Below are 15,980 nucleotides of genomic sequence, written 5' to 3' on the forward strand. Positions count from 1 at the left end.
TCGGGAGTTTGACGATCGGCTGGATTAAAACTGCATTTCTGGAGAAAGGGGATTATTCACTAAACGGCGGCTTCATTTCTCTGGCGGTGAGTGTCGTAACAACATATTTAAAAGTAGATAGCTAGGAGGAGAGTTCCTTGCATTGCATTACTCTAAAATACTACGCTAGTCTCCTGGTTAATCACCCTCCCCCCCACCCCATACACACAACATATTCTTTGTTAGAAGCCTCATTTCTAAAAGTCTCCATAATATGTTTGTGTATATCAAAGGGATTTATGTCGACTCAAGCACCACTCATCCGATAACTTATTCTGTCTCCTGCACTGGGATCCATTGCCCAAATAATAACCCCCCCTCCTTGTACGTTACACAGTCCACCAGTTAGCACACTGTCATCCCTACATCTACAATCTACCACAGGGATAGCATCTACTGCCCAGAAAATGTATCAGATTGTCACAATACCTGTCACTTCCAACGCTGTGCGATCACAGAAATTATGTAATGTCTTGAGTTGTGAAGCACACCCACTCATCCCTAGCTTTCTGGTGCTTCGTTATGACATCATATGACTTGGACCCCACCCATTAGTCTCATTTTACAGTGTCATCCCATGTGACACTTTTTGAGGATGTATACACACTTGGGACATCATGGTCCTCTGCAACCAATCACAACCCAGTATAGGGTATATATGCTTCCTGGTTTTCCTTGTTTCTTTGCCCTGTTGTGGTTCTTGTAACCTGACAGTGTGTTTATACAGTGTATTGGATTTCCTGTTTACTGACCATGGCTTGTTTGACAATTCTTGCTCTCTGTTATCCTGATCTTGGCCTGGATATTGATTCTATGTATTTCTGTTATCCTGACCTTGGCCTGTCTCTCGTTTATTCTCTGTCTGCTTGCAGACATTTCATATATATATCTGTCTTAGGCACTAACCCGGCCACTCTAAGGACCGGTACTTGTACCTTTACTGTTTCCTTTAGGTTTGTGTGTTAGGGCAACACCCCTGAAAAACGCTCTTTAGCCCTAGTCTACTTCCACGGACTTAAAGCAGAGATAGTGCTTGTGCAGGAAACCCATTTCCGTAAAAACTCAGCACCCACATTACGGAATCGTACATTTTCAATAGGCAACTTTACTCACTACTTCGAATGCAAATCCAGAGGGGTAGGAATATTGATCCCTTTCCTGTTCAGTGTCAGGGATCTTACCTGGAGTGGGAGTCCGGCAGGCAGAGTTAAGGCACCCTTTGCAATTCAGCACAGACCGAGGGGACTCAGGACAGAAATCCCCAAGGGTGTGACACAGTGCACTGGGGCTGAAATAACCAGTGCTTCCTGGAACGCAGTACAGACAAGGGAAATCCAGAAGAGTACTCGGTAACAGAATCAGAAGTCAGGGCTGGCGGCAATCAGGCGAAAACAGTAGACGAGCAGGAGATCAAAACCAGGAGTCAGATAAACAGCAGTGAAACCAAACGGAACAGGAAACACGATCTGACAACGAGGACCAGACTTGCGGGGTTTAAATAGGAAGACTCAGCCAATAATCATGGAACCAGGAACAGGTGTGCAAATCCCAAGCAAACAGGCTCAGGCTACAGGATACCAAGGACATGTAGAAACAGTCAAAGATGTGTGGAGCCCAATGTAAGGATCCTGACTGGGATGCAGACAACTCAGGTTCAATCCCAGCCAGACCCAAATACACAATATTGTGTAAAACCCAATGATGATCCTGACATTACCCCCCCTTCAAAGACGCCGTAGGCGAGAAGAGGAAGGCAAGTACGACCCAGGAGGTTACTTTTTAGTTTTCTTGGTTTTAGTAGTACCTGTAGGAGTGGAGGTCATAGCTCTTAGGGCCTTTTCAAAAACTTCCAAGTGCTCCTTCCGGACTAGAGTCCCATTAGAGGCATAGGTACAACCAGCAGGAGGGATTTCCTTGATAGGACTTGTAGTGGTTGTGGTGCTTGCCTTCCTAGAAGCAGACTCTTTAGTGGAAATAGCGATCTCGGGTTCTTTCGTAACTGATTCCAGCACATCCTCAGGAGCAACAACTGTAGAAGACGGAGGATTGTTCAAAGTGGTCAAGCAAGGACAGGCAGCATGTTGGCAGACAGGTCTCATAGGATATGCCGGAGTAGTACCCAGACGGAGAACCCGAGGCCTAGAAGGACGAATGGGACAAAAGGAGATTAAATGCCCTCTCTCCCCACAGTAAAAACACAGTCCATGCGCCACCCTTCTTGCCCTTTCTTGAGATGACTGACGGCACCTAACCAGTCCAATCTCCATGGGTTCTTCCGCCTCGCTGCCAGATGTATAGGATGTTTCAGGCATTTCAGGAGACTTGGGAGTGGTAGGGTTAGTAGTAACATCAGTCCGAGTAAAAGGAGTAGTGTAAACCATTTCCAGTCCGGGTTGCAATATATGGGAAGCAACAGTAGGTGTTCTCTGTACATAGGACTTTTGTGTCTTGTTGCATTGTAGCCCCAGGGACCGAATAAAGGACTCCCAGGAATCCAGGACTGGGCTTTTGGTGAGTAACAATTGGTGGGCCCAAATCTTAAGGTGCCCCGACAATAAGGTAATTGCTGTCCTCACTTTAATGGCATCTGTGGCATAGGTAAGTGGTCTCAAGAAAAACAGGACCTCGCAGTCAAGCTTGAAGGTGTCAAACTTAGACCGGATCCCAGAAAATTTCTCAGGTAGAGCAACCAGCGGTTCAGATAGTCCAGAGTCATAGGTTACTCTCCCTTTAAGGGAAGCCAGCTCCTGCTGTAAGCCCTGCAAAGCCTGGGTGAGCTGGGAAACTTGCTGGGTCATGGCTGCAACGGTAATCCTCAACTCTGCAGACTCCATTTGGTCAGATCGTACTGTCAGGGATCTTACCTGGAGTGGGAGTCCGGCAGGCAGAGTTAAGGCACCCTTTGCAATTCAGCACAGACCGAGGGGACTCAGGACAGAAATCCCCAAGGGTGTGACACAGTGCACTGGGGCTGAAATAACCAGTGCTTCCTGGAACGCAGTACAGACAAGGGAAATCCAGAAGAGTACTCGGTAACAGAATCAGAAGTCAGGGCTGGCGGCAATCAGGCGAAAACAGTAGACGAGCAGGAGATCAAAACCAGGAGTCAGATAAACAGCAGTGAAACCAAACGGAACAGGAAACACGATCTGACAACGAGGACCAGACTTGCGGGGTTTAAATAGGAAGACTCAGCCAATAATCATGGAACCAGGAACAGGTGTGCAAATCCCAAGCAAACAGGCTCAGGCTACAGGATACCAAGGACATGTAGAAACAGTCAAAGATGTGTGGAGCCCAATGTAAGGATCCTGACTGGGATGCAGACAACTCAGGTTCAATCCCAGCCTGACCCAAATACACAATATTGTGTAAAACCCAATGATGATCCTGACATTCAGGAACCAACTGAAGTATAAGGCAGGTAGATACATTTTCGTTAAAGGGAAAATCGGCAATACAATTAAAACATTTGCAAATTTGTATCTCCCGAATAAGAAACAATGCCATGCGTTGTGTGAGATCCTCCCTAAATTGAAACAATTCCAAGAAGGTATTCTTATTGTTGGTGAGGATCTGAAAATGACTCTGGACAATGATATGGACACGTCATCCACATCTAATAACTATTTAGCTACAGCGCACCACTCTCTCTACTATTTCCTTTATGAGACTAAATTATACGACTGTTGGAGGACATTACACCCCACAAGTAGGCACTATTCCTTCTACTCCCCACCAACAGGTACCCTATACATGCATAGACATGCTCATTCTACCACACAAACATCTCAATCTAATCCAATCATGCTCCTACGATCCAATTACATGGTCCAATCAGGAACCCCTGTCTCTTTCCATCTCAATAACATATCTTCCTCAAATCTCCCCACAATGGAAATTGAATTATTTCTTACTCAATAACAATGACACCATTAGCAAGTTGAAGTCAGCTATCACCCGATATTTTGAAAACAATGAACACCCAGACACTGCAAACACTACATTATGGGAAGCCCACAAGTGTATAGTAAGAAGTAAAATCATCAAAATAGCTGCTGCCCTAAAATGTAAAAGGGAAGAACAAACTTTTGCCTTAATGAACGACATAAAAACAGTGGAAGACAGCTCATTACATACATAAAAAACACTGATAGCCAAGAGATCAGAACTCACTACACTACTGAACTTACAAACGAAACGTAAAATGCTACTTACCAAACACTCTTATTACACTCAGGTTGGCAAGGGCGGACGTCTTTTAGTTCAGTGCCTCCAACAGCGAAGATAGTCCACTTTTATGTCATCCATCAAACTACAGAATTGCACACAGTTCTGTCCTATGCCACAAATTATATCAGCCTTTCAAGCATTTTACATTGAGGTATATAATCTTAGGAATAAACCACCCTCCACTCAGGAGATCCACACTTTCCTCTCGAAGAGGGGCAAACACCCTACCCACACAAAGTACTTGAATTGAAAGCCCGCTCTTAATAGATGAAGTTAGACATGCTATAGAACTATCCTAAGGTAAAAGCCCAGGACCAGATGGCTTCAGAGTCAAATACTATAAGACTATAGAATATGTTTTGACTCTAGCTTTTGTGAAGTCCTTCAACTCTTAGCTCACATCCACAACCTTGTTCCCCTCATCATTGCAGGCCACTTTTGCACTAATTCCCCAAAAGGACAAAGACCTTACAAACTGCGGTAGCTATAGGCCTATTTCACTAATAAATATAGACATTAAACTCCTTACCAAAATACTGGCTACCATGCTGAAGCCGTTGCTACCGGGAATAGTTTATCCTGACCAGTAAGGCTTTGAACCGAGCAGGGAGGCAAAAAAACAATACTGCCAATCTCCTAAACCTGATGTACTCGGTGAGACTATCTGAGAAGCCCAGTGCTGTAACGAAAATATACCCCAACTCGCAGGATTCAACTCAACAAAAGACAACACAGAGGAGAGATACGTCACAAAGAGACAGCTTAAACTAGGACTAGCCGGGGTCTGGTACACAGAAAACCGTAAGCCGGCAAACAGAACAGATAAGGATAAAGAGAAAACGTAGTCAGAATCAAAGCCAAGGTCAATAAGAAGGAACACAACTGAACACAACAAGCGCTAAAGGGAACTGCAATAGAAACCACGATAGGGCAAGGACTAAGGGAAAAAGGTGAGTATAAGTACCTTAGTAATTAATGTGATTGGCTCCTGTCATATTCACGCCCCCAAAAGGTAAGTGTATGGGGAGTGTGGCATGACAGGGGCCAATGGGAGCCCTTTGCCAATTTAGGCTCCTTTAGGAGCGCACCCGAGACCCGCGGCGCACTCTTAGATTCAGGCGGTCACTGCCCGCCTTCCTGTTGCAGCCGTCGGATGAGCCACGCGCGGCTCGTGCAGCAGCAGGACCGCGCGCGGCTCGAAGAGAGGACCCCGGCCGGCCCCTGGACAAGGTAAGTAACGCTACAAGTGCACAGCTCGCGATCGATGTCGAAAGGACGTTTGACAGGGTGGACTGGTCCATGATGTTGTCAACAGTATATGGGCTTCAGTCCGCACTGACTCAGCTGGATTTGAGCGATATACTCAACACCCAAGGCCTCTCCCACCCTGTGAAAATCTTAAATGGCACGAGACAAGGATGCCCCCTGTCCTCTCTTATCTTCCTATTAGTTTTAGAACCCTTTATAAAGGGGATCAGAGATAACCCAACTATACAGGGATTTCAGCATAAAGGGGAAGAGTATAAAATATCAGCATTCACCAATAAACTACTTTACACAGTCTCGAACCCGATAAATACGATACCACATTTATTGGAGGAAATGACTATTTACAATTTCCAATAGATTTCCAATTTCCAGGCAAACCAGTCTAAATGTGTGCTACAATGGTTTAAAAAATCCTTTGAAATAGACACAACACTGAAACAACACTTCCAATTCTCTTGGAATACTACAGCCATTAAGTATTTAGGTGTGTACTTACCTCACAGGATTGAGCGCCTCAATTAGCTAAAATTGCCCCCTCTCCTAGTGGTAATTTCCAAAGACTTAAAAAACCATCACCTTCCACAATATGGCTGGTTCTGTAGACTTTCTTAAAATGAATGTACTACCCCACCTATTGTACATATTACAGACACTTCCTATGGTCCACCCAAAACAATTTTTCACTACCAATTGTAAACTAATTATGATTTTCCTCTGGGCTAATAAACACATCAGGCTCACATATGTTCTTCTCACAAAGCCTTGAGCAGAGGGAGGTGTGAGGCTCCCTGACATTGACCTCTACCACCATTCTGTCCACCTCTCTAGAATATATAACTGGGCATCTACAACCTCAAGGCTACAATGGGTCAACATTTTACACTATATAATCTTAGGAATAAACCACTTTTTTTCTGAGTCCCTATCCACACAATCCTGTGGCATGATCCTGGCCAGACATTCCAACAACACAAGCTCCACCGGACCATTTCACCAACACAACGGATTTGGGCACTTATCAAACAAGCAGCACACATTTCCCCTCACCCATCACCCCTATACCCTCTCACACACAACCCACTTTTTCTGGCAGGGGTGTGGGTAGAGCCAAACAAAATTAAAAGGCCTTCTTGCAGGGATGTATGGTGACATGGGGCTAAGGAAGAGAGATACAAAGGTTACTTAAAAGGCATTTACAGCTGGGAGTGGCCACGGGGGGGGGGGGGGGAGGGGCGAGGGAGGGGGGTCAGGGGGAATGGAGCAGGCTAGCCATTTGCTATAAACAAGTAATTATTTGGCAACCAAAATTCTATCAGCCAGATTATTAATAACTACATGTAACATCAGGTACAAAATATTACAGTAGTAGACTATATGTAACAATGGTAGTATCATTATAGTAAACTAATAATCTAGTAACAAAATGAAAGAAATCTGGTTGAATATCTTCTCCATCTCAGTCCATACCTTACAGCTGCAGTGATCAAAATTAAAAGGCCTTCTTGCAGGGATGTATGGTGACTTGGGGCTTACAGCTGCAGTGATCAAAATTAAAATTCAAATTTCTGCTCTTTAACACAAATGCTAGATATTCTTTGCATTCCAACAATTCTCTATAAAAAGTATTTAATTGAAAAATGTTCAACACTAACCTCCTCGTTAGAGCTGAACAAGAAAGAGATAGAAGCAGTTATGCATCTAATAATAGGGAAGTTTTTAAGAAAAAAGGAAAGTATATAATATCATAAAAAATTCATTTTTAGTTAATGCATAACCTCAAAAATAGACTTACCTTTTAGCAAAAACATAATAAAGCTAGAAAATTGCTCTATCACTGCTAGAACCCTTGGTCTTCCAATTATTCTAATGCAGATGATCAAAAAAATAAATCCCACAGGCAAATATTTTTAAATCATATGTATTTAATGCAACAACATGTGTACAGTGTAATTATCTGTTTTGCAGCAAAACAAACAAACAGAAAAATATCTTAGGATAATATAATTTCTAATTAGTTTCTAAACATATACAGGAAATGTACAAAAGGACCCACAACACGATGAGTCCAATACACAAGGTTTATTAAGATAAACAGCAATGTTGCAATCCTAAAATTAGTTTTATCAAGCCCAAAGAACAGTATAAAAGACCAAATTTGTAATAATAAAAAAGCACAAATGCAAGATGTTTAATCAATTCAGCTTCTTCCCGGTTTAATGTTGCCAAACTATGTCATTACAATAAACATGGTCGGACTACAAGGGTGCACGACTACAATGTGTACTTTTCCTGTGTATATGAGAGCTTAGTCCTTCTAGATTGTGTGCATCATAATCATTGAGGTGTTTTCTATCAGTGACTGCTGCCTTTATTAGTCTGTGTTTCTTTTTAAATTTTCATTACATTTTTCTATTATAACCATAATTGTGTTATTTGTTACATCAAAATGTGATCAGGAATAAGATTTGTGTAATCATGGAATTAAATTATTGACACAGCACATGGCACAGTAAGATTATTCACTCAAGTGTGAACTGCCAGGAATTGAAACTGAATTCAAAGTATATTTCAAACTATATTTAATAATCGCATAGCTAAAAATACAGCTGACTTGAACTTTTTTCCTAGTTGGCTATTTGTGCCTAAAATTTTGAATTAACTTTCTGTTCACTTTGAATTCCAGACAATTCACACTGTAATAGATAATTGCGTTGTGTTATAGGTTCTGCTGTATAAATATGACTATCAGAATTTATTTTAAAAATGTGCTACAAATCCACTAAGGAATGTATCATTCAGCAGTTGATAGAATGGATAGCTGTATGTGCAATGTCTTTTAAAGCATAGATTTGTTGTACATTTATCCAATGCTATATATAATTTACATGTACTTCATGGGAGAAAGTTTGACATTCGCACTCCTGTAAAATATTTATATATAAAATAAATTATCTTTTACTTTTTGTAAAATTCAATCAATATTTTTTTTTAGATTCATTAAAACAGCTTTTGATAAACTGAAACTTTTAAAATATATTAACAGATAGCAATACATTTCTTTTTATGCTATTATGTGTTTTCTGATCACAATCATGGTTAATGTTTGTATGAGAGCAGTGAACATAGAGAATGCTTGAGTTGATGATCCGGAAGTAGTAGCTATAAAAGAAAAATAAACAATACATGAGTTTAAACATAAATACTAAAGTATAGCAACATATTAATAGTAAATCAAATCTATTGTTGTGACAATGACTTCTGATAAGCATGTTAAACAAAAAGAACACATATCTTATTATTATCTGTAGTGTTATCCCCCCTTGATTGATGGCTGCTGGTGTGATTTACATTTACATAAATGTATCTTATAGTAACCCCTTAAGGACCGGACTGTTTTTGCGATGTTGTACATTTGCGACCAGGCATCTTTTTACACTTTTGTGGTGTTTGTGTTTAGCTGTAATTTTCCGCTCTCTCATTTACTGTTCCCATACAAATGATATATTGTTTTTTTTTCAGGACAAAAGGTGCTTTCTTTACATACCATTATTTATATGATCTCATGTAATTTAATTTTAAAAAAAATGAAAAAAATATGATGAAAAATTGAAAGAAATACATGTTTTTTTACTTTTATGTGAAAAATCTTTTACTCATCTACAAAAGCGAATAAAACAAAACTGCTAAATAGATTCAAAATGTTGTCCTGAGTTTAAAAATACCCAGTGTTTACGTGCGTTTTGCTAATTTTTTGCATGTTATAGGGCTATAAGTACAAGTAGGATATTGCGGTTATAAAACATACATTTTTAAAATGTATCAATAGTGACATTGTAACATTATTATCTGTCATAAATCTCTGAATAACACCCTACATGTACATATGTTTTTTAAAGTAGACAACCCAGGGTATTCAATATGGGGTATGTCCAGACTTTTTTAGTAGCCACTTAGTCGCAATCACTGGCCAAAGTTAGCGTTCATATTTGTTTGTGTGTGAAAAAAGTAAAAAACTAAATTGAACGCTAATTTTGGCCAGTGTTTGTGACTAAGTGGTTACTAAAAAAGACTGGACATACGCCATTTGCAATACCTTGGGTTGTCTTCTTTTGCAAATGGTATGCCATCATGGGGGTAATTCTCATTCCTGGGCTACCATACGCTCTCAAAGGCAACGTAACCAACCTGGCCATTTTCAATGTAAAAATATTTGACCCATATATTTGACCCTGTAACTTTCAAAAACGCTATAAAACCTGTACATGGTAGGTACTGTTATACTCAGGAGACTTTGCTAAACACAAATATTAGTGTTTCAAAACTGGAAAATGTATCACAACAATTATATCATCAGTAAAAGTGCTGTTTGTGTGTGAAAAATGCAAAAAAGTCACTTTCACTGACAATACCATCGCTGTGATATGTTTTACTGTTTTGAATCACTAATATTTGTATTCAGCAAAGTCTCCCGAGTAAAACAGTATCCCCATGAATAGGTTTTAGGGTGTCGTAGAACGTTACAGGGTAAAATACAGTGCTAGCAAATTAAATTCTCTGGACTTTCGACCTGGGTTTGCAGGCAGGTCCCTCAAATTGCAATCAATAAAATTACTTAATTATGTAAAATATTACATAAATACACACGTAGAATTTAAATATATATGCATATTTATATATTTGAAGTCTACATGTATATTTATATAATTATTTATGTAATTGTGTATATGGACATATATATATATATATTTCGTATTCTTTTTATTTATTTATATATACATAGATATATATACAATTTCATTCTAAGTGTATTTTAATATAAATATATATATATATATTAATATCAAAATACAGTTAGAATAAAATTTCATATAGATATATAATTTTATTTTAAATTTTTATTATTATTTTTACATTGTTTAATTTAATTTAAATTACTTATTATTTGTATTTTATAATAATATATATATACAATATATAGTTATTATATATATGATATATATACTGTGTAATTTAATTATAAGTGTATTTTTATATTAATATATGTACATATTAATATAAAAATACACTTAGCATGACATTATATATATATGATATATAGACATATATTATATAGGTATAATATATGTCTATATAGTATATATATGTACACATATATAATTATTATTAATTTTTATTAACATTAACTTTATTTTTTTTCCAGATTTTACACTAGCTGGGAGACTGCCTGTCAGCACAGACAGTCCCCCTGCAGGCAGACACATGGACACCTATTGTGACCATGTGTTCGCTCTGCTGAGCGATCACATGGCCCCAGTGGTCCAAATCCGCCATGGGGAGACTGTCTGGGCTGCAGACAGTCTCCCCACACCGGGAGCACCGCCGATCGCCGCCGGGGAAACGACGGCGATCGGGTAAGTAACTAAGACCGTTAGGACGGTTCAGGACCGTCACCGGTCGGCAATGCAAAAATGACGATGACAGTCCTGAACCGTCCTCGGTCCTTAAGGGGTTAAAGGGACACTATAGTCAACAAAAAAGCTTTAGTTTATTGAAACAGTTTTGGTGTACAGATAACACCCCTGCAGTCTCACTAGTCAATTCTCTGCCATTTAGGAGTTAAATCACTTTGTTTAGGCAGCCCTAGTCATGCATCCTTTCATGTGACACACACAGCCTTCTTAACACTTCCTGTAAAGAGTAATCTAATGTTTATACTACCTTTATTTCAAATTCTGCTTAATTTAGAATTGTGTTTATTCTGCACTGTGTGAGACTAAAGTTCAATTTACAGAGCAGGAAATAAAAACTTTTAAAGTAATTTAACATGTGAATGAAAATGAAACCATTTTATTTTCATGCAGACTAGGTCAGTCACAGACAGGGAGGTGTGACAAGGGCTGCATAAAGAGAAAATAAAAGGCGATTTAACTCTTAAATGGATGAGAATTAAGCAAGTGAGACTTCGGAGGCATGATCCATACACAAAAACTGCTTCATTAAGTTAAGTTATTTTGGTGATTAAAGTGTCCGTTTAAACATTAGCCAGTCAGGTTGCATTAAAAAATTAATCTTAACCTGTCAATAATTATTTGCCATTGCAGTAACATAAAATGCCCTTTATAATAATGGAATAACATAAGTGTACAATTCTCGTGCACATATATCACTTTTAAATTATGAAATAAAGTCTACTAAGAACCAACATTTTGAAATAATGACTACCAAATTATTAAGGTCTCCTGGGACAAAGACATCTCAGTTAAAATTTAGTTGCTCAACTTTGTAACTATGTATCTATCATAAAACAATGTATTTATAGTACAAAACCATATGAAATAACCCCAAGTATTCTACCTACAGTAGTCTAATAACCAATACTAACACTGCTTCCTCAACTAAATATGTTCTACAAATCTGTACCTACCTTTGGTGGTTAGGGCTTGTGTAGTTGAAACTGAAATTAAATAAAATAAATATTTTAATTAGATATACAAAAATAGCAAGTAATGGTAGATTGGTTCAATAGTATAAACAGATTGTTCAGATGATGATTTAACTGTGGGCAAGTCTGCACATTTTAGACACATGTAGGAAGTCCATTGAAAGACTAAGTTTAATGCCAATCTCACATGTGCTAGAGTTAATTAATTATTATCTCTTGCAGAGCTAAAAAAAAATAAGTAAATGTTTAAAAATACAATGTAACGTCAGAAAAAAAAAAAACCATCAAAATTAAATCATTATGCTAACGGCATGAATTATGTAGGAAAACTAGTTATATTTCAACAGAAAAACTCACGTGGGACAAAGTATTATAGATGTCAAGTGCTGCAAACAACTCTGTTCCCAGATATGTATCAGTTCCTCTTTACAAATTCTCCCCAACTTTTATGAATTGATATTTATTCCCAGGATCAATACTTTTCCTAATTTCTAAAGTGTTTTTTTTTGCTTATTTCTACATGCTAAATCATACTTTAGATCCATTGCTTGCCGGACATTTCTATCATTGTTACTAATTTTGTAAAATTTATGATGTAGGAAAACTATAGTTGAGGAATCCTGTAATTTATTCTTATATTTAGTTGTACTAGTTACGGTGTACCTGTGAATTATGTATCTTTATAAATATAACATCAATGGGACACTATAGTATACAAACATTTATTCAATACACAATAGTGTCTTGCTACTAAAGTGTCCCCTTACCCCCAATATGTGAGGGTTTAAAAGCAGGCAAAATTCCTCACTGTGTCAATTAAATGCCGCCCTATGAGCAGCATATGATCTTTAGCTGAGTTTGCTCAGTTATAGCAGAGGAAGTGCTTCTTCTGGCTGTAAGGAAGACAGCCACTGAAGACACATTAAACCTGCAATGTAAACATTGCACCTCTGAAAGAATGACAATGTTTTACATTGCGAGATTGGACAGATGGTGCACTCCCCCCAGACCACTTCAATGAGATTAAGTGGTCTGGATTTCTCGAACGTCCCTTTTACAGTGAAATTTTACTTTCAATACATAAGTGAGCATGTTGGATCTTACACAATGCAATGAGTGTTCTGCAAATGAATAAATAAAAGTAAATAATTATATCAACCATATACACTACATAAAAAACAATGTTTGCATCATTACCCGTGGTAGCATTGGCTTGTGTACTTGAAACTGAAATTGCAAAAGACACATATTGAAATGATTCAATATATATATATATATATATATATGCAACAGTAATAAGTAATAGTAGAGAGGTCTAATACTACAAACACATTTTCAAACTCATTAGTACAATGATTACACTAGAGGCACTTTTACAGTTTTAGGGCAATCAGGCAAGTCTACTACAAGACCAATAAATCTTAAATACATGTAAAAAACATAATTGAAACTTTCCATCAGAATTCTTCATTCAAATCTTCATTTGTTAGGCTCCAAATAAGGCCAAATAAAAATCCATAAAACCAAGACTTAAAATATGAAAAAAGCATAACAAGCAGAAAACTTTGCCTCTAATCAGAGTTGCCTTGCAATTTAATACCAGGCAGGACTTGTGATAGGTGAGAGTTACCACTCACAGTGCTCTGATTTTCTGTTATTAAGTTATCAGTTATTAATGATTTTTGTATTTGCCTGTTTTAACCTAAAAAGCAGCTGTTTTAGATCTGTTGTGCCCCATCACTATTATTAATGTTGCTCTTTATACAAAACAAGATCACAAATATAAGATTTAACCCATACATTTTACTTTCAATACATATGTGAAATGATGGATCTCAATTTATACAATAGGTGTCAAATACATTCTGAACATCTTTATTGTATCTTTATTAGTTATCTTTAACATATACATAAAAGGATGGTTGCATTACCACCTGTGGTGGCATTAGCTTGTGTAGTTAAAGCTGAAATTCAAAGAGAACATTTTAACAATTCAATTTAATATGCAATAGTAATACGTCAGTGCAAAGAGGTCTATTACTATGGACACAGTGTCAAAGTCATAAGGCTATCAGCTAAGGGGTAGGCTTACAAATTTTGACAAAAAAAAGAAGACCATTACAAGGCCAATATTAAATCCTCCTCCTATGGACGCTGGCGTCTTCTCACTGTGATTTTCACAGTGAGACGCACGCAAGCGCCTCTAGCGGCTGTCAATGAGACAGCCACTAGAAGCTGGATTAACCCTAATATAAACATAGCAGTTTCTCTGAAACTGCTATGTTTATAGAATAAAGGGTTAACCCTAGAGGGACCTGGCACCCAGACCACTTCATTACGTTGAAGTGGTCTGGGTCCTATAGTGGTCCTTTAATACAAAAATTGTAATATGCAATGTTAATAGGGACATTTGATAAAAAGCAAAAACTACTTTTTTACAATGCCAAATCACAAATCTTAAAGCAAATATTTTACTTAAAATGAAAAAGGAACAAAGCACAAAGAAACTTGACTAAAAAATCCCACCTGAAACCTTTGAGGGCACCAAACAGACTTAAAGGACCACCATAGTGCCAGGAAAACATACTTGTTTTCCTGGCACTATAGTGCCCTGAGGGTGCCCCCACCCTCAGGGTCCCCTCCTGCCGGGCTGGATGGAGAGGAAGGGGTTAAACTTACCTCTTTCTCCAGCGCCGGGCAGGGAGCTCTCCTCCTGCTCTCCTTGGCTGAATGCGCATGCGCGGCAAGAGCTGCGCGAGCATTCAGCCAGTCTCATAGGAAAGCATTTACAATGGTTTCCTATGGACGCTGGCGTCTTATCACTGTGATTTTCAATTAGACAGCCACTAGAGGCTGGATTAACCCAAATATAAACATAGCAGTTTCTCTGAAACTGCTATGTTTATAGAAAAAAGGGTTAACCCTAGCTGGACCTGGCACCCAGACCACTTCATTAAGCTGAAGTGGTCTGGGTGCCTATAGTGGTCTTTTAAGTTTCAAACTGGGAAAGCCTGATATAACAAACTGCCCACACAGTGAATTTTAGTCAGACCAATCTGATTGATTGTAAGTAATGGAAATGGAAAACCACAAACACTAGTGTGTAGACAAAATATAAATGCAGAAACAACCTGTATATATGGAGGAGATATTGCACTGGAGCAGTATATCTAGAGATAGATCAAAAATCTGGAAAATTACAGAAAATAGATAGCGTAATCCTGCATAAATCAAATATCCCCCTGTATTTTAGAGATGTAACACTCAGAAACAAACACGATTCATCCTTCTTCTGAGACTTCAGGAGGAAGTCCCAGAGGAAGTCCCAGAAGGACGAAACGCGTTGGATAAGCATTTTAGGACTTTTTATATACATTTTTTGATTAAGTATTTTATTTGTATTTTTTGTATATCGAGCTGTACATCCTGCCCAGGGCCGGCGCTTCCTATAAGGCGAACTAGGCAGCCGCCTGAGTTTGATGGATTTTAATTTGTACAATAGGTATCAAAGATGCATTGCAAATCTTTATCAAACATTTACATAAAAAAAAACAGTTGTACTGTTACCTGTGGTGGCATTCGCATTTGGAATTGAAGCTGAAATTCAAAGAGACAAATTGTTTAATTATTCAATTTAATATGCAACAATAACAGGAAATTTTACATGAAATTAGGTTTTATATTTTGCATTAAATGATCTTTACTGAAGTCCAGCAGCACAGATCATTAACAGGACAAAATATCCAAAAAAACAGATTATATTTAAGGCCCTCACCTCTCAAGCACTTCCCCCTTCTTTGCTGCTCCTGCTGTGCACAGGCAATTGTATTTTGATCCTTTATGACTTTATCATACTATTTACTTTCTCATTTATTTTGTGCTTCCTTGTTTTTGGTATGTTCAAGGGCTTCCCCATCCTGCCTACCCCTTGTTCCCTAGTTTTCTTCATTCTCATCCACCTTCTCCCAACTTCTTACCTGTCTCAGGCCTGAGCCTT

General features: G+C 38.3%; 1 protein-coding gene across 1 annotated transcript in view; it reads right to left on the bottom strand.

Annotated features, from left to right (window-relative positions):
- Positions 1 to 7,772: 7,772 nt before the first annotated feature.
- Positions 7,773 to 15,980, bottom strand: part of LOC134576959 (mucin-22-like) — a 44,279-nt gene continuing 36,071 nt past the window's right edge. The window contains exons 12-14 of the mRNA XM_063435620.1: positions 13,181 to 13,210; positions 11,966 to 11,995; positions 7,773 to 8,700 (exon numbers count right to left, since the gene is read on the bottom strand). Coding sequence (XP_063291690.1) covers positions 8,603 to 8,700; positions 11,966 to 11,995; positions 13,181 to 13,210 — 158 coding nt within the window. The 3' untranslated portion in view covers positions 7,773 to 8,602. The remainder of the gene's footprint in view (positions 8,701 to 11,965; positions 11,996 to 13,180; positions 13,211 to 15,980) is intronic.

Source organism: Pelobates fuscus, chromosome 11 (genome assembly GCF_036172605.1).
Source record: "Pelobates fuscus isolate aPelFus1 chromosome 11, aPelFus1.pri, whole genome shotgun sequence".
Lineage (NCBI taxonomy): Eukaryota > Metazoa > Chordata > Amphibia > Anura > Pelobatidae > Pelobates > Pelobates fuscus.